Consider the following 26,453-nt stretch of genomic DNA (forward strand, 5'->3'; position numbering starts at 1 on the left):
CCACTCCCGAGGCCCAGAAAGTTTCCCCGGCTGGACTTGCCCGCTCCACCCTCGCGCCGAGCAGCCCCATCCCGTCGCGGCAAAGTTTGGCAGCTCCAGGAAGCCTTGGCACCCCCAGTGACGCGGCTCGGCGGACTCACCTTCGCGAAGCATCTTGGAGGCGCAAAGGCGCCGCGGCCGGTCCCGGTGCAGTGCTCACAGCAGGCGGCGGCGGCGGCGGGGACTGCTGCTAATCCGCCAGCGGTTCAGCGGCGCTCCGGGCAGCGGCATTTCGCGGCCAGCGCCGGCGGCAGCAGCTTCCTCGCCGGTGGCGGCGGCGGCTTCTCGGCTTCACTTTGCTACGCGCCTCGCTGCGCGCTGCCGGCTTCGCTCGGCGGCGCTTTTAGGGGGGAAGCCGCCCCCTTCGGGTGGCAGCCGCTGCCCCTTCCTCTGCCCCCTTCCCGTAAGGCGCCTTCCTGCGCCCCCGGCCCTCGGCTCGCCTCTCCCCGCAGCAGCAACGGTGGCTGGGCTGGGCTGGGCTGGGCAGGGCAGGGCTGGGCTAAGCTCGGTCTCCCCCCCCTCCCTCGCAACAGCAGCGCGCCGCCTCCTCCTCCTGCTCGCCTCCGCCTCCTCTCCTGCCTTCCCTCCTTCCCTTCGAAAATTTATGAAAGTATCTCGGAGCGCCGCGCGGCGCCACTCCCCGGAGCTCCCGGCGGGCCGAGCCAGGCAGGAGGAGCAGGCTTGGCGGGGCTCCGACTCCGGACGCTGTGCTCGGCGCTGCGCAGAGCTGGGGGGTGGACAGTGCCTGGGAACGGCGGCAGAGATTGCCCCGACTCCATGCAAGGGATCGGCCCGCCACGCGGGACCTGAGCTGCCCAGGAACGGGGGCGGGGTCCCAACCTTTATCTTGGAGAATATTGGGATGGGTGGGGGAGGAGAACGGCGAGGCGAAAGCTTTGATTGACAGCCACGGTCGGCATGGCAACGCGGCGGCGAGACCCTCTCCCTTCTTATTGCTATGGAAACCAACCTGAGCCGTCCGACCGCTCCCTCCACCACACCTTTCGCCGCCGCCGCCGCCACGCGGCTGCGCCCCGTGCTGCCATCCGGAGGCCAGGCGAGAAGGGGGCACCTGATTCCGCTGAAAGGTATAACGGAATGCCCAAAGAGACCCTCGGCTCTCCTTCTGACCCATGCTGCAGAGATCCAGCTTGGGGGTCCCGTCAGGTGGTGCCCCGGTGCCGGCCGCATGGTAATGCTGGGTCTCTTTTGACCAGGGGCCTAAAGGCTTGGGCCATGAGCCTTGAGCCCACGACACTCCTGCCGAGTAGGAGAATGCCACCACAGCCACTCTGCGGGAGGTAATAGCCTTACTCCCGCTGATTTGGGGTGGCTTAGGCTTTTGGACTGGGACCCTAACTTACTGGAGAGAAGAACCAACCCAGACTTTCTCCCTGCCTCCAGAACATTTTCATGGGCAGGATTCTTCTGAGCTTGGAGCTCCATCTTGAATCCCCGAAGTTCCACAGGTCTGGCTGCCTGGCGCAAGAGAACCAGGCAGGCAGTTCTGTGCAGTGCCTCCTCCTCCTTCTCTAGCCTCGATTCTGTCTGCTCCCTCGGTTTGCCTGCTTGGTCAAGCCACTGGGTGCAGACCCGATTTCAGAGAGGTCCTCCAGGCTGTGCGGAGGGCGGCTGGGGAGGCTGCAAGCGCCTCTCTCCACCTTTCCCCACCTGGAGCCCTCCCAGATCTGCACCTGTCACCTCCAGCCCTTCAGCCTTCAGGGGGAACTGGAGGGCGCTGGCTTGGGGAAGGCCGATTCAAACAAGGAGTTAATGCCAAGGCCATTTCCCCCACATTTGGCACCCAAATCCTGAGGAGCAGCAGTTAATTCCCTTTCCTGCTTGAGGGAAATGTCTCCCTCCTGACCACCATTGGCCTGGGCTGGGCCTGTCAGGGCAAGGACCCAGAGCGTGCCTGGCAATGGGCACCACACCCTTGGCCCTGGAACGTAGGGAGGTGGGCTGCAACCAGCCAGGACCCAGTGAGTCCCTCCCCATGCTCCAACTCAATGGGATGAGGGCACCCAGTGAAAAAGCAGGGAGAGGGTATTCCTTTCTCTGCAGTAGCTGGTGGCTGGATTCACAGGACCCTCCCAGCCAGGTCAGATCCATCCTGAGCACACAGCTGGTTTTGCTTGTCTCATTTCCTCTGCTCCAGATCAATGTGTGCAGAGCCCCCTTTGATCTGTTTATCTTTGATGTACAGCCTCCAACACAGATTCCTTCAGGGTGTTGTGAGAATGCGGCCACGATTCCTTGGGCTCACCCTAGGAGTAGCCACTTGAGGTGGGAAAGGGAAGGGAAGGCATTTCTGCAATGTTTCTGCTTTCCAGGCATAATTCTCAAGCTGCTTGAGCAGCGCTGAGGCCTTCCTGCAACCCTGCGCCACCCAGAATCCTGCCCCCGCCACAGCCAGCCTCCTGTTGGTTAGCTGGATGCCCCAACAGAGCATGGTGCACGTGTGGTGGGCCGAGATCATTTGCCACCTAGATGCCATGCAGTTTTTAGCAGCGTTTTAAACTTATCAGGAAAGGAAAACCCCTTTCCAAAGACATTTTCTCTAAAAAGCCCTCCTGGTAAGAAAGGCTTGCACCGCTCAGCTCCATGATTCTGATGTCCTCTTGGGAAGGTGACTGACAGACTCCGAAGGGTGGCGATCCACAAGCACTCTCAGGTCCGCATTCACGGACCATGGGAAACTCCCTGGTCTGAAGGTGGCTGCCCCTGAGCAGGAGTGGTGCCTGAGAGTCTTCTGTGGGGGCCTGACTGCACCTCCAGTTTCCTTGCTGTGACCCTCTGGGACCCTGCAAAGGGGCTGGGTGGTAGAGGACTCTAATCACCAGAGACTGGGGTGGGCTGGGCAGGTCCTGGGTGGACTGTGACCTCGACCTCTGGGGCTCCCTTGTGGATGGGTAGACGCAATCTGGCTTCCTCGGCTGCATCTCCCTCTGGGTAAGGAGGAGCTCCTGTCGGGATGCCCAGTGAGGTGCCCAGGGAATGCGCCAGGCCTCTTGGCAGACCCTAGCCCAAGGTCCTTCCCTGAGGGGTGCAGGGGTGCCTTGCCTCTTCCCTCCCTCCCTCCCCCGGCTTCTGCCACCAAAGCCTCCTGGACTCAGCCCTCAGCTCCCCTGTGGACCCAGCCCCAAAGGCAATGCCTTAGCCAAAGAAACCAGAGTCCCCCAGACCATACATGGGGTCTCGGGGGCTGCACTTACCTGGCACAGTCCGTGGCCTGCCCGCTTTTCCCCTGCCACAGGCAGAAGGATGGCCTTTGGAGAGGGACGCTGCCGGCTGGTTCTACAGCCCCCTCCGGCTTCTGTGGGTACATGACGAATTAGCCCTTCTGTTCTGTGTTGAGCTTGGGGCCAACAGATTGCAACGAACAGCACAGACTGGGTTGTTTCTGTGTTGTTCTTCTCTGAGGAAGGAGGCTGTTCTGGCCCAGATGCTGTCCTACCCCTTTCCCCACTGACCCAAGGCAGCCCAGGAGGGCAGTGGAAAAGCTGTTCCCGGGAGGAGGCAGACATGGGGCAGAGTCAGCAGGCTTGGGGCTCAATGGGGTGGTGCAGGTCAGCACGCAGATGGATTCTCCGGGGAGGGACCCTCCTCTTTCGCATTGATGGCCCCCCAGGTGACCTCTTGCAGAACCACCTGGAGGCTTTTCTGCCCCAGATTAAGCCGTGGGGTTGTGAATTGGCCTGCAGAAAGTCCTAGGTTCAACCCTGCCACGCCGATAGTCTTAGCGGCATGGCGGGGGGGGGGGCTTTTGTGGCCAAGATTAGAAAAGGTGGCCCAGAGAGCGGCTCTGCTCTCTCATAATGCCCCAGGTCTCCTGCAGGAGGGGGAGAATGGCCATAGTGGGCGGGAGGTGCGAACTTGTGGGGGGCAGCGAGAAGAGCCAAGCATGGCTAGCCTGAAGAGGTGTTGTGGATTACTCAAGCGCTGAGTAAGACAGAGCAGGGAGGGGGCAGAGCAGCTGTCACTCAACCGGGGAGGGGAAAGGGTCTCTTTGATTAGTGTGTGATTGTAGGCATGCCCAAGGGGAGGGCTGCGCCGTAGGAGGGTGCAGGGAGCACGCGGGAGCCCTGCTTCAGGGAAGCTGGATCTTCCCCAGTCCAGCCAGGGCACAGAGGGGAGGAGGAGGAGGAGGAGTAAATCCTGTCCCCTTTGCTTTTTTGGGGGGGGGCGCTGTCCAAAGAGGAGGGCAGGTTACAACTAGGAAGAGAGGGAGAAAGGGACATGATGAATGCTCCTCCCCTTTGCTTCTCAGCAGGCCAAGCCTGGTGGGTGAGGCAGAAGCGGGCAGCTTGGCTGAACCACAGGCTGACCCTGAGGAGGCTGCGAAGGCCCCTTTTCCTAGCACGAGGGTCGACTGCTGGGGTGGAGGGAATGGCTGTGTGTCTCCCCCGCCCTGCCCTACCCTGGCCCTGCCCTACCCTGCCCCCAAGAATGAACGTCCTGCGTGAAAGGGGGAAGCAGCCTTCACCAGCTGCAGGGGCTCTGCTCGTTCACGAAGCTCCTACAGAAATTCTGGGCGCCCCCTTCTCTCCCCCACCCCCAGTTCTCTTCTCCTCTCTCTGTTCTGAGGGGTCAGGAGAAAATGCTCTCTTTTGGCTGGAAAGGGACCTCCTTCTCCAGACACGGCAGGCTTGCCATAGCTTGCCACAGCGCACTGGTAATTAGATTCCTGCAGGTGCCAGCGAGGAGCGGCCTGGCTCCCAGCCTTCTATTTTTAGGGTGACAGCAGCAGTGGCTCCACTATAGCAAAAGCAGGAGGGCTGGGGCCCCTGGCAGCCAGGCCTGGAATGCCCGCCCGCCCCCCCCCCCCCCCCCCCGTCAGGGAAAGGCAATGGAGGTTGAGTGTCCTCTCCAAGGAAACCTTTGGCCTTACTCTCGAGTAAGCACGAGGGAAAAGGCTTGGTAGAGGAAGGTCTTCCAGTTCGGGCAGCCTGGATGGGTTTGAGCTGAAGCTGGTTGATTTGTCATCTCCGAACTTCACCCCCAAATGATACTTCTGAGCCCTCAGCGTGTGAAATGCGGTGCCAGGAGCGCGTGCCACATCCCTCCCAGCACAAAAGGCCAGCCCCCCCCAGCACCCGCGATCCTTTTATATGCTCTCTCCTGCTGCCTGGCTGACAGCTGCACGGTGCAGGGCCGGCTATTTGAGGGACCGCCTCTCCCCCCTGGCTGGAGTCTGCCCGCTGACTGAAGCTGACACGCTCCGGACCCCTCCAGTTAAACAGCACCGTATTTCAGGACCCTGGAAGCACCCCTCTTCTATTGCGTCCCTCTGGCTTGAGGCTCCCCCAGGCTTTAGGGTAGGGTGGCTGAAGCTTGATTTGATTTGATATAGCCACCTTCTGCAGAAGACTCCGGGCAGCTTACAAAGTCCGTAAAAAGAAAACAATTAAGCCCCACAAAGTTGGCCAGATTGCACTAAAACAACTGAAGCACCAAACAGCACAAAGACTGAAAAGACCAGTACAACAGGGGCTCGACCAGTGAACCCCCCCCCCATTACCCTTGCCTGGGAACAGAGCCCGGTCTTGAGGGCTTCCCAGGAGAGTGGGCGCTGCCTGAATCTCGGGGGGGGGGGATGGAGGGTGGGAGGGATGCTGTTCCACACGTTCTCTGTGTTTTGGCCAGACTTGCCATTTTGTTCCCTATTTTTTTACTTGTTCTCTGACTAGCTTGTTTTTCGTTTCTTTCCTTATTCATGTTGTATTTTAGTCTGCTATGAGCTGCCTAGAATCATTCTGGAATTGGGTGGCGCCTAAATCAATTTATTAAAAATGGAACTGCAACGCTGATAAGCCAGTCCATCAGCAAAATAATACCAGGTGGAAAGGTCTCATCTCTTAGCGACCGAGTCACAGCCAGGTTGCCTTTGAGCAAAGATTTGCCACTGGCCCTCGTGAGGGGCTTTTCAACTTAAAGGTAACAAGCGGGATCGCCTGGTGGTCTCTCATCCAAGCTCTAGTGAGGTTAGGCCTGCGAGAGCGAGGTCAGGTCAGGCTCAGGTCGGCGGCCCAGGCTGTTCCCGGGCCGCAGCTCGGCGGCTCTCCGTAGTTTCGCCCCCGGCCTAAAGGGACCCCAAAGACGGCTCTCGCCGCGCCGAGCCCCGGACCGGCCGCCTCCCCGCCGGGCGCCGCTTCCCAGGGAGGGCTCGGAGGGTGCAGCCCACCCGGGCCGCCGAGCAGGAGGGCCCCTGCGCGCGGGCCGCGCCCGGGGAGGCGCTCGCCGGGCGGGACCCCACGGGACGGGCCGGCGGGGTCCCGGCAGCTCGGCCCCGCCGTCCGCCGCGGAAGCCAGGCCAACCCCGGCCCGGGGCCCGCGGGGGCGCCCTGCGCGCGCTCGGGAGCCCAGCCCAGCCCGCCCCGCCCGCCCCATCGCTGGCTCGGCGGCCCTCGCGCCGGCCTGGCTCCCGCGCCGGCGCTCGATTGGCGCTGCCTTCCGGGCGCACGTGGGCGCGGCGATGGCGATGGCGGCGGGCGGGCGGCCCCCGGCCCTGGCGGCAGGTGAGCGCGGCCCGGGGCGGGGGGGGGGGGCGAGGAGCGGCCCCTGTCCCGGGGCCCGCCGGCGTTGGGCCGCGGGCGGCCCCCCGCTCGGCCCGGGGCCGAGGCGCCGCAGACTCTACCCCGCCCCGCCCCGCCCCGCCCGCCTCGCGGAGGACGGGCGCGCCGCGGCCGCCGGCTCCCGGCCCCGCGCCCTCCCCGCCCTCGGGCCCTCCTGCCCGGTCCGCGCGGCTCGCCCCGTCCTCGGGGGCCGGAAGGGATCCTGCTGCCGGCTCGGCTCCGCAGCGCGCCTTCCCTCGGGAGGCCTCGCCGGCGCTCGGAGAGGCGCTCCCGGGGGGCTCCGGCGCCTGCCCGTGACGCGGCCCGCTGGGCCCCCGCGCCGCTCCCCGCCGCGCGACATCGCCCCGAAAGGCCGGGGGGGCGGCGGCGGCGGCGGCGTTGAAGGCGCGGAGCGAGGCGGGGGGGCGCCCGGTCCGGTCCGGTCCGGTCCGGGAAGCGTTTAGGCGGTCTCTGCCGGTTCCCTTTTCGGTCACCGGGATTCCGCCGAGCTGCGTGGATTCGTCGCACCGCCCAGTTTTTCCTGTTTGGGCATCGCTCGTAGTCGGTTACTCTTCCCTGTCGGAGGCAAAGACCTTGGCCTGGGGCGCGGCCCCGCTGCATGATACGATCCGTGTAACGTTCCCTGCCAGTCACGCGGTTCTCGGGCAGTAACCCGGCGTCCTCGGTGTGCAAGTGTCCACGCCCGTTTACGCCCCAAACCAACATACCTCTAGGAGCACCAGAAGCCTGCCTTATGCCTTTATCCACAACCACGTTAAATAACCGATCGCTTATCCCTGTCTTCGGCTTACTGAGCCGTTTACTAAACGCTCCATTTATTTTCATGCATGCTTTACTCCTAACGTATACTACCCTTACTGCGTTCAGCAGCCGAGTTTCAATTCCGTATTCGCGTGAAATGTTCCATAATTCAAGCTTATACGTTTTATTATATGTTTTCTCTAAATCAACGGGAGTTATAATAAACTCCTTTTCTTGCATTTCTGGGTGACCTGCTGAAGAGCAAACATTTGGTTCTGTTTTGCTGATTGCCACTTCTGTAGCCTTTCAATCAGAATTCCACAAACAGCTTCCCGCACGTGGGTGGCAAACTAAGCTTTTGCACTCCCTGTTGCTATGCTTCTCTTTGTGTAGGGGAACAAATTGACATTCTCGTAATCATCAGGCACAGTTGCAGTCTTCACACGCACGTTGAACGTGCCACACAGCCACATCCACATTTTAACATTTCTCCAGCTACACCAACTACACCGGCAGCCCATTCATTTTTCAGCTTTCTCGTGGCATTTATGACTTTCTTTTCATCCGTTTCTTTCTTGGCCAGTAGCACTCAGCATTGGTTCCAAGTCTGTGTCACCCCCAGTAATTGCACCCATTTTTATTTTTAAATCCATTTCATTCAGCTGGTGGCTTCTTGTTTAGCTTTCCCCCACTTCCAAATTGTGTTTTATTCCCATCAGAATTGCTCTGCATTTTCTCTGCCTCTTTCAATCTTACCCGTTTCTTGTTTCCTTTGACACTTTTTTCCTGTCTCGTGCGATCGTGATGAACTGCTACCCTCAGCACATGACCTGCGCAGCCACCATTGCAGGCCTCCTCGGTCCCTCATTCCTGCGTTATTTACTCTTTCCCTGCCACTTGCCTGTTAGTTTAACTATTCCTGGGGGGATCCCTGTCTTCCAGACTTCAGGAAGCATTAAGATGGAGTTGCTCCAACCGTCCTTATAGCGTACGGCCATGCTGCTCCACAGCGCTCGGTCGCATAACGCTTTTTGCTCTGCTCCAGGCAGCTTTCCCCTCCTCTTTCCTTCGGATCCATCTACTTTGCATTCCTTCAGTTGGGAGATGAATTGAGCTTCTAAAACTCCCTCTTCCTCCTGCAGTTGTTCCAGTTCACTCTGATTTCTTCCTTGTCCATCCTTCCCCAAGATCCGCTCTGGGCCCTACTGAATAGCGGTCTGCCCCCATCAGAGCCTCTTGTCCTGTCTTTGAATCTTGGTGAGTCGGAAGAGGGGCTGCCGGATTCCTCCTGATGCTTTGGCACCGTGGACTAACATGGCTCTCCTCCTGCAGTTTCGTTATCCTTGGCTCCTTCGCCGAGTCCTTCCTCATAAACAAGCAGATCAACCATGCTTTTCCATCTCCGTTCATTCCTTTGCCATAGGTGTGTGTGAACAGATGCCAGGCTGCCAGACTCACCAGGCAGCTGCCATTCTCGCTCGTTCTCGGGTCTCCAAATGGCCCAGCTCTCTCTTCTTGTTTCCACCCATCCATTCGGGTCCCTAACAGAGTAATTTTTACCCTGGATCTTCTTCTTTGGAATGTTGCACAATTCCACCGCTCCCAAATCATCTTCCATTATCACCATTCACGGAGCGCAACTCGCTGCTCCCACTGCCCTGTGGATTCCTGTTTCTGTAGGAGCCTGGATGACCCCAGTTCCCGCATTCTGCTCTACATTTCACCCCTTCCCTTGTAGCTGAGCCTTCTTTTCGACTCCTTGTTCAGGCCAGTTTTTTTCTTCCCCTTTCCCAGAGATGGCACGTGCGCATTTCCCTTTCTTTTCTTTTTTGGCTAACTCCTGCTTTTCACCCTTTCTTCCTTTTTCATTCCCAAACTGCAAAGGGTCAGGGAAAGGCAGTTGGGCCTTTGGGGAGTTTCCCAGGGCCAGGCCGTGAGCCAGGCAGAGGTGCGGCATGAATCTGCTTTGCACCTAGCCGGCTTGCTCAGTGTTCAGGTTTGCTGTTTTCTCCCCATCGGTTGGCAAAAGAGCACGTGAGTGAGTTTCTACTTGGCCTCTTCCCACAGCTGCCAGTCCTATTGCCTTGGGGGCATAGCCACGCAGCAGGCAAAGCCCCCCCCATTTCTTCTCACTCTCCCTCCCCCTGGAGTGCCTTCTCTGCCAAGTTGCATCCTCCGTAACGCTGTTGCTTTGCTGATTCACAGAACGCCAACACATTAGTGCCAAGGAGGGAAGGGGTTATGCGCGCCACTTCAAAGGCCCAGGCCCACTGGCCCTTCTGGCACCTGTAGGTGGTCCCAACATCCCTCTTGAAATGTGATTCAGCTCCTCCTGATTTTAGCCCATCTGGTCTTCTCTCCCCTTGGCCCCAGATCCTCCCTGCCAATGGGCAGCAGAAGGGGTGCCTGCTGCCCAGCGCCCTCCGGACTGAGGCGGTTGTAAAGGACCGTTCAAGGCTTGCCTGCCAGTCCTGGCAAGGCAAGGGCATAGTTTCAGGGAAGGCCCTGTTTATTCTGCTTTAGTCCTGGGGACGGTCTTCTTTAGCTCCCGGCAGAAAGGGGTCAGGCCTGACTCCTGGAGACCACATCTGTGCAGCTTAGATGCCCGTGTTGCCAAGGCCGTTGGCCGGGCGTTCCTTGGGACGGAATTTGGGGAATTGTCCTGGGCAGTTGGGAGCAGCTGGGTTGGGGGAGCCTCTGTGGCTCTGCTTGTCCGCAGCAGGGCTGGAGAAGGACGAGGAGAAGCTGCCTACGAGGCCCCTTCCCTGCGATTCCGTCCCGCGTTTGTGTGGGGCACAAAGCCTGTGGCAGTGGCCGCTGCCTCAGATAGCTTTGGACGTTGATAGCTTCTAGCAGCCAGGTGCGTGATTTATCAGTATCCAGAGGCAGTCCACTGCTGGAAAAAAGGGGACTGGCTCTGCGCACTGCCTGGGGGGCTTCAGAGAGGCATCTGGTTAATTGGTGGGCCATTGGCCTGAACCAGCATAGCTCCCTTGGCTGTTCTTACGGCTGAGTGTTCAAACATAATGCCAAGGGAGGACCTCTGGCCATCTGCAGGTTCTTTTCCTCCTTGCCAAGGAATTGCGCTCTGAATTTTAATATTAAAGGGGGGGGTGAATTGATGTGTGGGCTCAGTTTCTCCTTGCGTGGCTCTTGGCATCACTTCCGCCTCTCTTGCAGCCAGACGAGCCCCTCGCCGTGTGGCACACCACATCCCCCAAGAGATTTTGTCGGATCCAGAGCTCCAGGAAGCTGTGGGACGCCTCCCTCGGAACTACAACTTTGAGGTCTACAAAACGGTGTGGCGGATCCGTCAGGCCCAAGCCAAGAGGGGTGAGTGCCTTGCCTGGGGGGGGGGAGGAACAATCTGTGTGTTGGGGAAGGGCGTCCCTGTTCTGGGAGACCCCAGGCCCCAATTTCTTTTGACCACCAGGGGTGTTTGCGTGTAAGCTGAAGCCCACCATATCCCTGCACGGAAGGTCAGCCACCACTGTCTGTCCCAGCCACCTCGTCTCCTTGAATAACGCATCTCTGCTTCTCCTTGGAGCCTCTGCCTTTCTCTGGGGAAGCACAGCTCTGGGGAAAGTGGGTGGCCCCCGGGGGTGGGGATTAGCCACATGGTGCCATGTGCAGTGTTGCTGACTGCTGTCACACGTGCCAGGGAGAGCTGGCTGCAGAGCACTTGCCCAAACAAGCTATATCCTGCCAGCAAACAGCTTCTCCGCGCAGGGTGCTGAGCGGTTCGCACAAGGTGGGCAGCAGAAGAGGCAGAGTTCTGCAGATTGCCAGCAAGAGATCATGGAATTGGGAGGCTCCCTGCATCTGGTTTCTGCTCACCCAGCTGCGGGTGACCGGCAGGACAGGGGCTCTGGCTTCTTCTTGATCTCTCAGAGCTGGCCAGAAAGACCAGGTGGCCGCAGCGGGGAGTTGGGTTTGGGGCTGTGCCTGGGATCTGGGCATGCTTGGGAGACCCTCCTCTTTATCTAAACCTGAATTCATTGGGGGCCGTAGACAATGGCCAGGCACGTGACAAGGGCTTTCGGTTCCACCGTGGCCGGGCAGGCCTGCGCCTTGGGTACCAGCTGCCTGGAATGGGGCTGGACTCGGTCCCTGTAGCTCTGCTGCTCTCACGTCTGGGCTGGTGGCAGTGGCTTCCCAGGGCTCCAGGGGAGGGGCTTTTCCCAGCTCATCCTGGAGATCCTCTAGACCTGAACCACCGTTTGGGCTCCCTCCTTGAGCTGCAGTTGGATGCTCTCTCCCCCCCTGACCTGATACCCTGTAGATGGGAACTGCAGCACCCAGAATTCCCAGCCGATCACCCAGAGGACGCGTGGTTGGCCAGGGAGTTTTCTCGCGTCTTCGTTCATTCTCCCGGCTTCCAGAGGTCCCCTCTTGGCAAAGGATTCACCGAGCCAAACCTTCGCAGAGGCGGGAGGGGGTGGCCTCGCAGCCCGCTTGGAGCCGGCTCTGGGAATGGAAGCCACAGCTCCAAGGGAGCTGCCCAGGAGCAGGAGTGTGAGCGGCCTCTTCTGCCTCCCTTTCAGTGGCGCTGCAGATGCCGGAGGGCCTCTTGATGTTCGCTTGCACCCTCGCCGACATCGTGGAGAGGTGAGCTGGGGAGGCGCACTGGAGGTAGCGTTGGGTCGGGGCCTTTTGGCTGTGGGGAGAGGGGCTGGCATTCCTACTTTTCCAGGGGCCCTTGGCACGGCCTCACCCCCAGCCTCAGGGCATCCAGGACTTTCGCAGAGCTGTGGATTGGAGATGCAGCCCTTCGGCTCTGCCCGCCAAGGGGCTGACTGTGACTCCGGGCACCCCCTGTGTGCTTGGGGGGGGATGGTTGGTCAGGGCACAGGGCTGGTTTGCTGCCTCCACCCTGCGCACCCCCTGGATCTACCCAGACTGCTTGGCTGCTCTGCTTTGGAAGACCTTTGGGATCCTTGCGGTGGGGGGGGCAGTGGCATGAATAGGCTGAAGGAGGGCCTGCCCTCCTTGCTGTCCTTGGAGGCTGCCCCCGGAGCCAGCTGCCCCAATGCTGCAGTGCTTTGGGGAGCCGCCTGTCCAGCGAGGGGCCTCTTTCATGTCTTGACTTCAAAGGTGGCTGATTATCCGGATCCTTTCATCTGGAGCGCCGCAGCCTGGCTCCTCATCCCTCCCTCCAGAGACTGGGAGGGAACCCGAACCCCCCCCCCCACGTTCGCCTGGCCCAGGAATGGCTCCTTTTCTCCTGGGTTCTTTTCTGTGGGGTCTGCGCCATTAAGGCCCTCTCGTGTTCGGATGAGCTTTATTCTTTATTCTTCTTCATGAAATGTCCATCCCGCCTGTTCTACAGGAGCTCAAGGCCGCAGACCCAGCGCTCCCTCCTCCTGTTCCCCCCCCACAAGCCTTTGAGGTAGGCTGGGCAGAGGAGGAGCTGAGCCTGCGGCCTCACGGACTTGGGGGCAAGGAGCTGCCTCCCCGGTCTGGGGAAAGCCTTCAGGTCAGCGGGAGGGTCGTGGCCCTCCGGTCTTGGACCCTTCACGGGCACTCTCACAAAATGTCTGCCACGATGGGGACAGGTGTGCTTATCCCAGCAAGCGAAGCAATGTCCCCTCCCCCACCGCTCCCCACCTTCTCCTTTGATCTCCCCCCCAGGTGCCCTCCGGCCTTGCCCTTTTCTTCTGGGTGGATGGGGGGCAACCTTCCAGCAATACCCCGGGCTGCAGCCCCCCCTCCAATTTTTATTTTTATTTTTTACTTTTGCGTTTTATTTATTGCCTTAGGCCTCAGACTCTAGCCCCTTTACAGATATTAAAATTGCAATAAAATAAAATTCCATGTTAAAATTTCAATAACAGAATTATAAGAATTTCAATAATAAGAAAAAATATGTATGCAGATTGAGCTATGTGGTTTCATGCCTGCGCACACACAGTTCTACTTCGCGAGGGGCCACTGGGGCTTCAGGGGCACATTTGGCGATCGAGGCGGGGCTGGAGGCTGGCCCTCTTCTTTGCTCCCCCGCGCCTGCTTGGAATAGCCGAAGGACGGGCCAGAGGGGCTCTCTGGGAGTGTGCGCTGGGCCCCCGCGGTGGCAGCCCTTCTCAGCCAGTGACTCTGAGGGCCGCCGGCGAAGGTCCCCCTCCTGCCACTTGATTTCTGCCCCCCAACGCATCGCCTCGGTCTCTGGGCCTGTGGATGCCACCCTGCAGGGACGCCTTTTAGAGCCAGCCCAGCCCATCGACACCTGACTGAGATGTCCCCGCGTCCCCGCTGGCTCTGAGTTTTCGGTCTGCTCTGTCCTGGACCACCAAGGGCTCCTCCCGCTGGGGGTCCCAGCTGGGCCTGCACACAAACCAGGGGGAGTGGCCCCGGGCCTCCGCTGCCAGGCTGTTCCCAGCAGGCTGGTTCCCGCATGGGCGGGGGGCTTCTGCAGCTCCCTTGGCTGCACTAAGATTGGGGGCTGCTGCTCCTGGGTTTTATACGTAGCTCCTCTGCTCAGAGGGAACGAAACCCACAGGGGTTCAGCAGCCCCTTTTGTGGCATCATGGGCAGTGCCCCTGATCCAGGAGGAGGAGATGAACCAGGCTGAAGGAGCCACCTCTTGTCCCGTGCGCTCCATGGGCAGAGTGCCATTGGGGAGGTGCTCTGTCACCCTCCACTCTTTGCCCAGGGGTTTCTTGGGAGTGGGAGGCGGCCGGATCCGGCCCCCAGCTTCTGGTGAAGAATTGTTTTTCCAGAAGGGAAACTGAGATGAACAGGAGGCCCTGAAGATTATCTATGTATTTATTTCGCCCCTTTGCTGGCTGCCCAACTCCAAAAGTGACTCTGGGCCGCCTCACAAAACTAAAGACAGGAAAAGCCACCGGATAGAAACAGTCCTCGGCGGGGCTGTGCTGGGGAGTCTCCCCCGGCTCTGCTCAGGGCAAAGTCTTCCTGGGCCACCAGAAGTGGCACAGAGCTGCATGCCTATGGCTGCCGAGCCCGTTGTGGGCGCGGGAAGGGCAGCAAGGGAGCTTCTGGAAGCGTGGCAGAACGAGGGACACAGGCTTGGCACAGTCCAGTCAGCCTGCTGCCAGTTTGGGTTCTCCTGGCAAGAGCTCTGCTCCTTCCTCCCCTCCCTGCCTCTGGCCGGGCATCCTTTGGCCAGAGGCCTTCAGCCGCTGCCTCTCCCCATTATCTGCCCCCCCCCCGATTGACTGGTGCAGTTGGTGGAGGCTCTCCTGGAGCTCTCCCTTAGCCAGAGGAAGCGAGTGGCAGGATTCGGGGGGAGGGAAGCAGGGGTGGGGGAAGAGAAGAGAAGAGATTCCAAAATTTCGCTTGGTCCCAGGCAGGGGAGGCGTAGGATGAGACGGGTGGGGGGGCGGCCGAGCTCCAGTCCTGCAATCTGTTGCCTGGGAGAGAGTTGCACGCTGGATGTGCTCGAAATAACAACAGCCACTGCAGTCAGAACTTGACACCCAGGTTGGTCACCCAAATTTTCTGCCTCAGGAAGCTGAACTCCTGTGGCTTGTATGAATTATGCAGATTGTTCGCTTGGCTTTTCTGCATAATTCATGGAGGGAGGTGGGCCCGTCAGCCTGGAAACGCAGCGGAGCCTCTCCATGTTCCTGTGGCTCCATCCAGGCCCTGCTCTTTGCAGCCCGCAGACCGGGACTGGCGCCGGGCACTCTTTTTCCCTTTCGCGACCTGCGTAGGTCCTCCGCTGGCAGGCGGTTCCTTTGCCAGTTTTCTCAGAATTGCACCGTGTCCAGCTGGAGGGGGGTCCAGCCCCTGCAGCCGCAGGAGCGCCAGTGGTCCTCCTGTCCCCTGCCAGCCTCTTCCTGGCCATTGCAGGTCCTGGCCCCAGGTTCAGGTCTGCCCTTCCTCATCTGGAAAAGCTTCGATCCCTCTCCTCTCTCTGCTTCCTTGCAGTGCTTGCATAATTAACTTTGCACGGGCTCAGGTCACTTTTCCTTCTGTCTTCGGAGTGGGGTGTCTGTGGGGGGGAGGCTTAGCCCAGACCGAGGTTTGCTGGAATTTCACCCTCCCATCTGGGGCTCTGCTTCTCCTTTCCTTGCAAGCAAAGAGTCCAGCGCTTTGGGGATGAAGTACCTTTGTGCCCCCGGTCAAAGAGCTGTTCCACGCCAGCTCTGTGCTCTGGCATAGGACGAGGCCTTCTACGTATGGGGGTACCACAGCCACACGTGCCTGTGCAGAGGCGCAGAGTTGGGGATCGTTTGGCCCCGTGTTTGCTGCGTGGGAGAGCAGCCTCCCTCGTCAAGCATCTACCACCTGTGTCTTTTGCCATCCTTCCCTTCCCCTGGCCCTCCACTGCTTGCGCCCAGCATGGCAAGGCCTGGGGCCCTCCGGCCCTTGGCAGCTAGAACTGATGGTCTGCTCGTGACGTGACGTTTGACGGAGAGGAAGGGAGAGGTGTGCCTGGGGGAGTCCCTGGACCCGGGCTGCTGGGGGGCCTCTGTCGCTGGGGTGAAAGGTGGTGGCAGGGCTCCCGGGCCCCTCTTTGCCGTGGGTCTCTGATGGTTGTGGGTTTCCCCAAGAGGGCTCCTGCAGCCACACAGAGCCTCAGGCCTTTCGTTCTCTGCCTCTGTTTCTCACCTTACCACCAGGCGGCTGCAGGTAGTTCCTGTCTCACCTTTGGGAAATTGGGAGGAGACCCTGTCCTCACGCTCCCTGCCCGACTTCCAGCCGGGGGTGAAAGATGACGCCAGTCCTGATTCACCTCAGCTTGTTCATGGCAAGAAGAGCCGTGCGGTGCCAGCCCTTCCCTTGGTTGGGGGCTTGTGGGGCAAAGGGCCCGGGGAGGCCTTTTTGAGTCGAATTGGATTTGCACGAGAGAGCAGACCACTTTCCTCACTGGCTGAGAAGCTGCCCGTGCATCTTCCTGAATCCTCCTCTGGAGAGGCCGTGGTCACGGCCGCCGTGTTCTGCGCTCAGGTTGCGGCTCCTCTTGGCCCCGTCTTTTCCCTTCCGGGAAACGGGAGCCCTGCAGAAAGAAGGGCGTGTAGAACGTGGGAGCGAACAGAGGAAGGCTTTGCGGTCTGCTGGCAGGGCGTGAGCGGGGAGCGTTGGCCCCTCGTGCGCCAGAGAGGCCCCTGCTGCCTTCTGGGCATGGCTCCGCCCTGTGGACGCTCCAGCCGAGCAACAACCCCCCCCCCGACACGCGTGCACACACACACACACACATCAGCTGCTGTGGCAGGGAAGGAAACCCCGGCCTTCTCTTCCCCGTCACGGCCAGGGCTTTCGTCTCCCTTCTGGCCAGGTTGAAGGGTCGGGGCAGGCCTGAACTGGGGCGCTGGTGGCTTCCTGGTGGCTTTTCTACAAGGCGTTGGAAATCCAGCCACAGATTTTGCTGAGCACCCGATTCCCTGAACCCTTCCTCGGTCAAGGAGGTGGACTGGCGCCCTCTGGGTTAGTTGCTTTGTAGCCATCTCTCCACCTGCAGCTGAGACCGAGCATGGATGGGTTCTGCCCTGTGGCTGGGCCTTCTGGGTGGGGCAGAGGCCCCTTCCCTCTGAAGCTGTCCCTCATCCACTGCCCTGGGGGGGAGCCACCACTGCCGCCGCCTCCCCCCTCCTCCTCCTCCTCCTCCTCCTCCTCCTCCTCGCAGTGCTGGATTTCCTGTAAGGCAGGATGGCCTTCTCCCACCTATCAGCTGGGAGGCAGGATGGGCACTGGGGCTGAAGTGGGCTGGAAACCTGGTTTGCTGGACTGCCTGCGGGGCTGCTAGCAACGCAGCCACGGCAGGGTCCACATCGGGGAGGGAGGAAGGCTGAGCCGGATGGGGTGCACGCTTCGCCTGGTACCAGGACCTTTCCTCCTGCAGGTTCACCGACGCAGAAGCTGTGGTGATGGGCGACGTGACCTACGGTGCCTGCTGCGTGGATGACTTCACCGCACGGGCCTTGGGAGCTGACTTCCTTGTCCACTACGGCCACAGCTGTCTGAGTATGTACATGGTCCCTGGGGGAATCGGGAGAAATACCCCACCACCTCACTCACCCTCGCCACCCCAAAGGAGCACGAGGCCTGGGGGGAGACCAGGAGGTAGGCTTCTCAAGGGGAGGGGGCAGAGAAGCAGCCCCCTTTTATTCTTACCCACAGCCTCTGGAGAAACACCAGGTCATCCCTCCACGGCCCCACACGCCAGTGGCCCCCAGATCTCCCCAAAGGGCAGCTTGTCAGCCTGAACTGGGCTGACTCTCTGAATGGAGAGCCAGGCCAGGTGCCCCCTCCCCTCCTGAGCCCTCCAGCTTGCCCTTTCTGGAAAAGAGGGAGATGCATTTATTTAGAAGTTCCTACAACCGCGCAGTTGGCGAAATTGCTAATACCGGTCTGCAAGCTACCAGGGTGTGTTTGGTATTCAGGAAGTTGCCTGGTCCTGTGGGACAGGGAGGTGCCCCCTTCCCAATGGCTGCCACCGCTGCTCTCCAGCCAAGGGAGAGCCAGGAAGGATCTGGGACCCTTCGGACCGGCTCCTCTTTGCAGGGCACTGGAACCGCCGTGCCCCAAGTCCACCGTGCCCCATACAACCTCTTGCCCCCCGCTGCCGCAACCCGGGCCTCGGGCCCCTTGATCCAGGCCCAAAAGGCGGGTTCTGCCCGCCTGCCTCGCCCTGGAGATGGAAGGGGGGTCCCCTGCCCCGTGGAGGGCCGGGGCCTCCCAGCGCCTCTGCGTCTGGCACGCTCGCCGGCTGGGCTGTGGAGGGGCGGGAGCAGCAGCCCGCCGGCTCCCTAGGCGGAGCGGTACTCCAGATTCCGTTGCCATGGAAACTGCTGCTGTCCCAGATGCTGCTAACTTTGAAGTCTACCCAGGATGGAATTGGCTCAAAATCAGAGAGTTGGGGGGAGGGGGGAGAGCTGTCAGTGTTGAAGGTGGCTTGGCCGTATTACCAGCCGCCTCCCCCTCCCTGGGTTACCATCTGCCCTTGCTGGGGGGAGCCAAGCCGAATCTCGTAAGCTGGGGGGCGCGAGGTCAAGGAGCTGCAACCCAGTTGGTGGACCTGAAGGTGTGCTTTGGGCGCCTCTCTCTTGACACACCTTTGCGCCATTATCCCCTGATGGAGAAGCTGCATTCCTGTGCAGGCGTGCGGGTGTGCACGCTGCTGCTGCTGCTGCTGCTTCCGTCCTCCAGCTCACTGTCTGCTGGGGGCGCGGGTGGAGAGTCCTCCGCCAAGCCCCGCATTGCCGCTGAAGCAGAGCCTCTCCCGCTCACGATAGGCCGGGGGCTGCCACTCACCCCCGCCAAATGGCATCCACCTCTGGGCAGGCGCTCCGGCTGCTCCGGCACTGCAGGGAGGGGAGCCTGTCTGTGGAGACGCCCCGTGGTGGTTGGGCAGGGGACGAAGAGCCCACACGCCACTTCCGCTGGAGGTAAGCCTCCCTGGCGGCGGATGGCATTTGGAGGTGGTGCGTCTTGCCTTCGGCTTTTGGCTCGTGTGGGCCGAGGCTGGCGTCAAGGAAGCCGGGAGTCGGGGTCAAGGGCTCTGGAGATTTGCACCAGTGAGGGCAGACCCTTCATGCTCAGGGGCGCAGAAAGCTCGACCCCCTCAGGACCCTCCGTCCCCAGCCTGCACGCGAGTCACACAAGCAACCCAGAGGGCACCAGGGTCAGCCCCCCGGGGCCTAATTTCATGACAAGTGGGAGCCTCGTGGGGGGAGAAGGAAGGAGGGAGGGAGGGGCTTTTCTGCACATGAAATGGTCCCAGCAGGGTGAAGAGTGGAGAATTGCATCCTGGCGCTTTCTGTCCTGCAGGGCGAACCCTCCAGGAATGCTGCCCTCCCTGGCAGCCCGCGGGGGTGGGGGTGGTTGTGGCCACACAAGGTTTCCCCAGACTCTGCCTCTGAGGTCACAGTTTGCCCCCAACTTGGAGAACAGAAGCTTTTTTATGAATTCAAAGTTTATTTGTTGGTTGGGGTCTCACAACCCGCTAAACCAGAGTTAAGAGGACGTGGTAGGTGCATCCATGTAACAAGCAATGTCCGAACAGCAGGTTACAGCGGTTTGCACAGGATCTGAAACCATGGCCGGCTTCCACTGACATGGTGGGCCACAAACTACCCTGCCCCGTTCTCACCTGGCCCAGCACGGTGTGCAGGCTCGGCCTCTCTGTGAGCTGTTCTCCCGGCGGGCCGTCTGAGGGCGCGGGCGGGTCACCCAGAGGTGCACCATCCACCCTTCCACATCAGGAGCAAAGGAATTTCCAGCCACGTTGAAGTAAAGATGAGTGAAAATTATGCTGCGTCTCACTGGAAGAAAACCGGACCAGTGACTCACTCAGAGGCAGCATGTCGATGTGGCAGCCATCATTGCAGAGAGAGGCTTTCCCTTTTGGGGTTGGGGGAAGGGTAGAATTATCTCTGCTCCAACCACTTTAAAATACAAGGACGTGCTAATTTTTTCCTTTTTTTTTTGTAACTGCCTCCCTCAGTGCAATAATTAAAATGCACCCAGCTTTCATTTTCTTTCCCCACGTTGCTTTTTGACTCCGAAGGCCCCAAAGTAACTGGGAGAGAGAGATCGTGGCAGGGGCTCTCATCTGCTCAGCCTGTGGCCATTCCGCTGGACCCCCCACAGGGTTGAAACCTTGGCGTTGGGGGGCACAGAAGTAGAGACAGACAGCTGGCAGATGTTGCTCCCCTCTCCCTACAGTTCCCATCGACTCCACGCATGGCCTGAAGATGCTGTACGTTTTTGTGGATATCAAGATCGACACGGCCCACCTTGTTGACACCGTCCGCTTCAACTTCCCGGCCGGGGCCAGGTTGGCGCTGGTTAGCACCGTCCAGTTTGTGTCTGCGCTGCAGGTGGGTGGAACTGAGCCCTCTGCCCTCCCAGTTGGAGGGCGCCATTGGTAGTGGGTGCGGCTCTTTCCCACCCTCTGCCTCTTGCAAGCAGGGCACCTGGAGGCCAGATCGCCCCCCTCCCTGCCCAGCTCTCCTTGGGCGGGAAGGGGCAGCAGCTCTTTTTACCCCCTCCCCTTGAAATAGCCGGGGAAGCTGTGTCTGTGGCATCTCTCCCGTAGTTGTGGGTCTGCCTTTGGGGTCCCACTGTTAACCCAGGGAGGTCAGAGGAGAAGCCCCTGATGCCCTCCGCCCCCCTTTTCGCTCTCTGGACAGGGGCAGCCTCCCATGGGGGGGGTCGTTTTTGTTAATGAGTGACACCCTTGGTGCTCTGGAGCACTAATGGGGGTGTCCGCACAGTATGAGTGGGCAAGGAGGAGCCACTGCTGGGGCACGTTACCCAGTGCTTTTCTGGCGACTCATCAGCATTCATGGCCCCATAATTGTGCTTATGGCCCCCTGTGAAGGCTAGGGGAGTCCTCCACCCAGCCCTCTCCCATGGGTACTCCACAGCCGTTTGGGAAACAAAACGTGATGTGAACATAAGGAGATGCCAGCCGTCAGGCCTTCAGCCCAGCCTTCTGGGTCCCAGAGTGGCCAATGGGAAGCCTTTGGGAGGCTGGCAAGGGCAGTCCCCACCCCCCTGAAGGCCTGCTGGGAGGGCCGCCGCCGCCTAGGATTCAGGAGTGAGCAGGCGGCCACCCACAGGAGCCTGATCCGCCACGGGGAACCCATCCAGGGCCCCTTCCCCATGGCCGCAAGGACTGGCAGTGAATCCCATCAGTTAGCTCTGCACTGGGTGAAAAATGGGGTTCCTGAATCTCTCTCTGCCTCCCCAGCCTCCTTTGTTCCCAGCCAAAGGGAGCGTGTAAGTCTCCCACTTAAATCCGCCTCCTGCCTCCCCCCTGCAGGCTGCCTCCCAGGAACTCCGGCCCGACTACAGCGTCTGGACCCCCCAGTGCAAGCCCCTCTCCCCGGGGGAGCTGCTGGGCTGCACATCGCCCCGGCTGGCCCAGGAGACTGACGCCATCGTGTGAGTAGCTCCCGGGGGGGCTTTGCCTGTTAGCCTTGCATCCGAGGAAGCCGCTGCAGAGAGCCGCGGCCTCACCTTTGCCGAAAGCAGCCACCGGGTCTTCCGTTAACAAGAAGGAAGGAACGTAGGTGTGGAATGCTTTCGTTTCAAAAACGTTCCGTTTCTCTCAAGCTTTTCCCACGTTTGTATCAAGAAGTAAAGGATATTTAAATGTTCTCATTAAACTTAGTAGGTAATGACATTAAAATAGTTTTCCCAAGGCACTTTCTTCTAATTTGTGCCTTTTGATCTGCTAGGTTTGAATAAAGGATTGTACTGCAGAATTGGGAAAACTGCACAAATGAAAGGGATAATTGTATTCCAGTTTGCATATTAGCATGGGAAGCCTGAATTAAATGCATTAAATGTTATTTCATAAATTTTACCTCCATTCCAATTTAGGAGGTAGAGCACTCCCACTGTTGTGTGTAAAATTTGGCTAGAAAAACCTTGAGAGATTCAGCTGTAAATTATTAATTTGTAAAGCTCAGGCTTCTGGTCCTTGTGAACAAAAGCTGGGAGTGTTTGGTGTGGTCCTTCTGAGCTACACGGAGCTTTCCATCCCAGGCTAGGTGGACAGAGCGTCCATGTCCCCGTCTGTCATTCAGCTACACTATTCCCAGCCCCAAGATCCTAGTGCCAAGAGCACCACCCTGGCTGGTTAGAGTGAGGCTTTCCAAGGACCAGGAAGGCTCAGTAGGTGTTCCCTGCTCTGGCCCCAAGTGGGGCCACTGGAAGTCCCAGAGAGGCACCTGGGCTTAGCCACTCCAGGGTGTTTGGGAGGGTGGCAGGCTGGCACGTTGAAACAGGTAGTTTGAGAAAGGTAGACAGTTTGAGACCCTGCATGGTGGTGGGTTCTCGCAGCCTTGGTCCTCTCAGCCAGCCACAGACTTGTGCTCTGTGTGGGGTGACAGGGTGAATGAGCTGGCCGCCAAAAAGATGAATGGCTGGGCCTGGATGCTGCCACCCATTCGTTTTCTTCAAGGACAGCAAATTAGGTAAGCCCCACGGTCCTGCACAGCTAATTATTGGAGGTAATGGAAATGCTTAATGTGCTGTGAATGCTGCCCTGCTGATAGAAATATATAGTGGGGGGGGAGGAGAGGCTGACCAGTGGGGCAGCGGAGAGCCCCTCATCAGGGAAGGAGTGGGACAGGGGTGACCTTATGCCCTGTCTCCAGCTCTCCCTCCCTCTCTTGGGGCCCAACGTAAGCACTCCCCCTCCTCCCGTGTGGTAGGTTCGCTTTGGTGGGCCCTCTGCAGGTTGAGGGGTGGTCTGGTCCATCTCTGCCCTTTTATCCTCACGTGAGCTTCCATGTGCAGGTCGCATGTTCCTTCATGGGACTCTCCACAGTTGAAGGGGATGAGCCCACCAAGACTGGGGCGCTAGAGTGCTGGAGATAATGTGTGGAGGCAGAGGAGGGCGCTCACTGGGTCTCTGCATGATGCCCCAGGATGGCTGCATCGTTGCCTTCCGGGCTCCTCCACCAGATAAGTCTCCTTGAGCTGTGGTCTGAGTATTGGCGCGGCCAATAAAGCAACGATGCCATACAGCAGTGTTCCTCAGCCTTGGCCCCTTGAAGATGTGTGGACCAACTCCCAGAATTCCCTAACCAGCATGCTGGCTGGGGATTTCTGGGAGTTGAAGTCCACCCGTCTTCAAGTTGCCATGATTGAGAAACATTGCCGTAGAGGAGGTTGGCTGCTCTGTTGAGGAGAGGAGATCAGTGCAGACCTCCAGGTGGATCTGCATGAGGATGGGGCTTTGTTCTAATTTTTCCAGGATCTGAATCTTTCGGGGTGAAGGAGTGAAGCGTAAGGGCAGTCCGTAGCTCAGGATGGAGCAGCCACTTTGGATGTCAGTGCAGTAGAACCATAGAATTATGAAAGGGAGCAAAAGGATCATCTAGTCCATCCCTCTGCAGTGGGGGGAATAGCTCGACCAATCAAGCTATTTGTGGGAGGCGGCTGTCTTCTTAAAAACTTCCACGGGTTGGGCCATGGTGCTGGCAACCACTTGCCTGGCTTCAAAAAGAGTTGGACCTTGACGGAGATAGGAAGCTCCATTGCCAAAGCGATGAGGGGTGGAAATATCTTAAGTCCACCACAGGTAGATAGCGTTTGGAAGCGGCTCAGACAGAGACCTCCCTGATTCGCAGGAGTATAAGAAGGGGGAGGAAGTCCAGCACAATCCAACTGTCATTAGAGACCACCTCAATAAAAGCGGGCTTAGCTTTCCTGTGGAGTGGATTTCCTGGTCACCCTGCTGGGGCTGACGTTGATCTTCGTTGCTTCTGGAATGGAGCTGCCATCAAGGTCCTCTTCCTTCTTCTCTACAGGACCAGCCCATGGAAGTCCTGGGGACCAAGGGCTCTTACCCTTGCTGGCGGTGGGGTTGCCCCAGAAGGCCATTTGCTGGGAGACTCCTGGTGGGCTTCCTGGTGCAGTTGGTGGGCCCCTGGGAGAACAGGCTGCTGGACGAGATGGGCCAGGGGTCCCGCCCAGCAGGGCATGGTTTCTGTTCTTCTGACTGATCTTACTGGCGGGACGTTTTCCTGTATATCTGATTGAAATCTAGGTGGCTGTAACTTAGCACCTGTTCTTTCGGGTCCTCATTCCTGTGGCCGTGGAAAAGAGTCTGCCCCAGCCTTCCTTTCTCCACGTTGAAGGCAGGGTGGCATCTCCAGACAGAGCTGGGAAAGGCCCCTGGGGAATTCTGGGGATGGCTGCTGCCAGCCCTGAGCTGGGCGCGGGCAGGGCTCTTGGGTGCATGAACCAGCAGGGCTAAATGCCCTTTTGGAGCAAGGCAGCATGGCTGAATGGGAGCTGCTGAACGGGCTGCCCCTCCACGTCCAAGCCAGCCGCCCCCCAGCTGAGGCAAATGCAGTTCAGCCGCACACCGCTTAGCCTTTTGCCGAAACCCCCAGTTCTGTTTCCAGGAGCCTCGTTTTGGTAGACCTTTGAGTTCCCACCCCTTGCTCTGTCGCAGAGCAGCCGGCTGAGCAGTTTGGGGCACTGAGCGCCCCGAGGTGGCTGCCGTTTTCTTTCCTTGGGTGGCCTGTAGCAGTTGCCTTGGGTGGGAGGGCCTTTACCTGCCCCTCTTCGCAGCCAGCCCCCCCCCCACCGGGTCATCTCCTGGGCCTTTCTGCACCGCCTGGCAGCCGTCAGTTCCCCCGGCCTTTGCAGAAGTTCCATGAGGTTCTCGGTGCGCAAGGACTTCTCCCCCCCCGCCCCCCCCCAGTGACAGGGTGAGGCTTGCGTTCAATGTGGGGTCAAGGTAGTGCCTCCAGGTCAAGCTCAGCTCCCGGTGACTCCACGGGGTTTTCTTGGCAGCGGTGAAGTGGTTTGCCATCAGGAGTGGGTCTGCCATTTCCCAGTCTGCCCGTAGCCCTGGAAATCCTGGTGGTGTTGCATCCTGAGACCGGGGGGACCCCTTGGGGGGGAAGCGAAGGCTGGCTGGCAGCAGCACCCCAGAAGAGGGCGGCTCTGTGCTGCTTCTGCCCCCCACCGACACGCAGGGCCCCGCCATCTGCTCTGCCTCAGCTCTTCGCTTTGCTATCTTGGGGGCAACTTTTTCTAAACAGCCAAATTAGCTTTGATCCTCCAAAATGTCACGCTCAAATTAAAGACAAAATCAAGTCGGGTTTTCTGTCTGAATTCATTTTCCGACCTCTCACTCCATTAGGGCAACCAAATGAGAGGGTTGGCAGCGTAATTGCTGACTTGAAATATGATTACAAACGGAAGCCGAGATGTGCCCCAACTGGACGTGTTCCCCCCAGCCCAGCCCAGCCCAGCCCCCCCCCACAATTGGTCCTGCTGCTTTCCGTGGAGCCGGAAAGCCTCAAGGGCCTCCTTGCTGCCTCTTGGCCCAATCGCAGGGGGCTCGGGACAGCACGCCTGGGGCGGGTGGGGGCCTCAGCTTTGCTGTAAAAGCTGGACGGTCGGCGTGGAGGGAAACAAGATGCTTTTTTCGGTGACCCTTGAAATTAGCCTGTTCAGCAGCAGGATGTCTGTAAGCTGCCCTAGAAATAACTGGATAAATAGCTGCTGTATTTATTTTCTAGTTTATGGCTTTTTATTAAAACACCACGTTTGCTTGATGCAGCTCCCCCATTAATAAGACAAACGCAACCCTGTACCTGTTTACAGATTTACCTGTTTGCTGGTTGAGTTTGTGCATGCCTGCCTCTCCCCCAACAGGTGTCCAAGCAAATTGGAGAACTGTAAAAGTAGAGTCAAAAGCATGACCAGATCTTAATATAAAACAAGTATTTCACGCCCTTCGTATGAAGCAGTAGTTTAACCCTCTCTTCCTTGGCTGGATGGCAGCATCTGGCCAGTCTTGGGGGATTTGAAAAGCTCCAGGGAGTCCGTGGGTGGGAGGCCTGGGCTGTAACCAGAGTGGAGAGTTGTGGACGCCTCCCTGAAGACTCAGGAAGGGGCTCGACTGGCTTGGCTCCTTTAGCACCGCAGAGCCCTGACAGGGGAGAAAGCTTGGTTTCACGCCCAGGACCCGAGAGCTTCCAGGAGACAGTGGGTGCAGACAGGTCACAACTCCCCCCCTCAGTTTGCAAGGCTTCCTGTAGTTCTTGACCCTGCAATGGCTCATTCCCGCTGCCCCCCATCCGTGCTGACCTTCCCTTTCTGTTGCAGCTACCTTGGAGACGGGCGTTTCCACCTGGAGTCCATCATGATCACCAACCCTGAAATTCCTGCCTACAGGTATCACAGGGCTGGGAGACCCTCACGGAGAGGACGGGGCCGGGTATCCTGAGGGTCTCCCCTCTGAAGCCGGCCAGCTTGGGGTCTGGGCTGAGCGAAAGGAGGACAAGGAGGGCACAGGCAGTGCTGCGGCTAGGGGGAGCGTGACCGGGGGGGGGGGGCAGGGGGAATGCAGGTTAACACAGGTGTCTTCAGTGGAGTGAAAACTCAAGCTGATTATGAGCCCAAGCTTTGTCTGACCCAGCCGGGTCTCTCCCCGAGCAGACGGGTGCTTCCCCCAGGAGCCCAGCGCCCTTCTTGCTCCTGAAACTGGTAGTGGTGACAGATACACTGCCTTGGACTCTGGAGGGTCTGTTTCAGACGACTTAAGCCTGCAGTTACTGCCCTCATGGCAGAGAATTCGATGGATGAATTGTCATCCTGCCTGAATTTCCTGCCCATGAAATTTCTTCAACCGCAGCCGTAGGAGAGGAAAGCCTC

The 26,453-nt window shown here is 59.3% G+C and overlaps 2 protein-coding genes across 4 annotated transcripts in view; one reads left to right on the top strand and one right to left on the bottom strand.

Annotated features, from left to right (window-relative positions):
• The window catches only part of RTN4RL1 (reticulon 4 receptor like 1), a 37,568-nt gene extending 37,085 nt beyond the window's left edge, over positions 1 to 483 (bottom strand). Inside the window, exon 1 of the mRNA XM_088138645.1 lies at positions 141 to 483. Within this exon, the coding sequence (XP_087994771.1) occupies positions 141 to 153 (13 nt within the window). The 5' untranslated portion in view covers positions 154 to 483. The remainder of the gene's footprint in view (positions 1 to 140) is intronic.
• Positions 484 to 6,412: 5,929 nt separating this feature from the next.
• The window catches only part of DPH1 (diphthamide biosynthesis 1), a 35,170-nt gene continuing 15,129 nt past the window's right edge, over positions 6,413 to 26,453 (top strand). For 2 of the 3 annotated variants that reach the window (XM_088138651.1, XM_088138652.1), the window contains exons 1-7: positions 6,413 to 6,557; positions 10,536 to 10,688; positions 11,900 to 11,963; positions 17,161 to 17,282; positions 19,986 to 20,140; positions 21,088 to 21,209; positions 25,905 to 25,973. In XM_088138651.1, the coding sequence (XP_087994777.1) occupies positions 6,515 to 6,557; positions 10,536 to 10,688; positions 11,900 to 11,963; positions 17,161 to 17,282; positions 19,986 to 20,140; positions 21,088 to 21,209; positions 25,905 to 25,973 (728 nt within the window). In that variant the 5' untranslated portion in view covers positions 6,413 to 6,514. Of the gene's footprint in view, positions 6,558 to 6,699; positions 10,216 to 10,535; positions 10,689 to 11,899; positions 11,964 to 17,160; positions 17,283 to 19,985; positions 20,141 to 21,087; positions 21,210 to 25,904; positions 25,974 to 26,453 lie in introns of those variants that run through there. The other variant, XM_088138653.1, reaches the window with a different exon arrangement.

Source organism: Python bivittatus, unplaced genomic scaffold (assembly GCF_059951505.1).
Source record: "Python bivittatus isolate LINGU-HERP-01145 unplaced genomic scaffold, Pbiv_v1 ctg000240_np1212, whole genome shotgun sequence".
NCBI lineage: Eukaryota > Metazoa > Chordata > Lepidosauria > Squamata > Pythonidae > Python > Python bivittatus.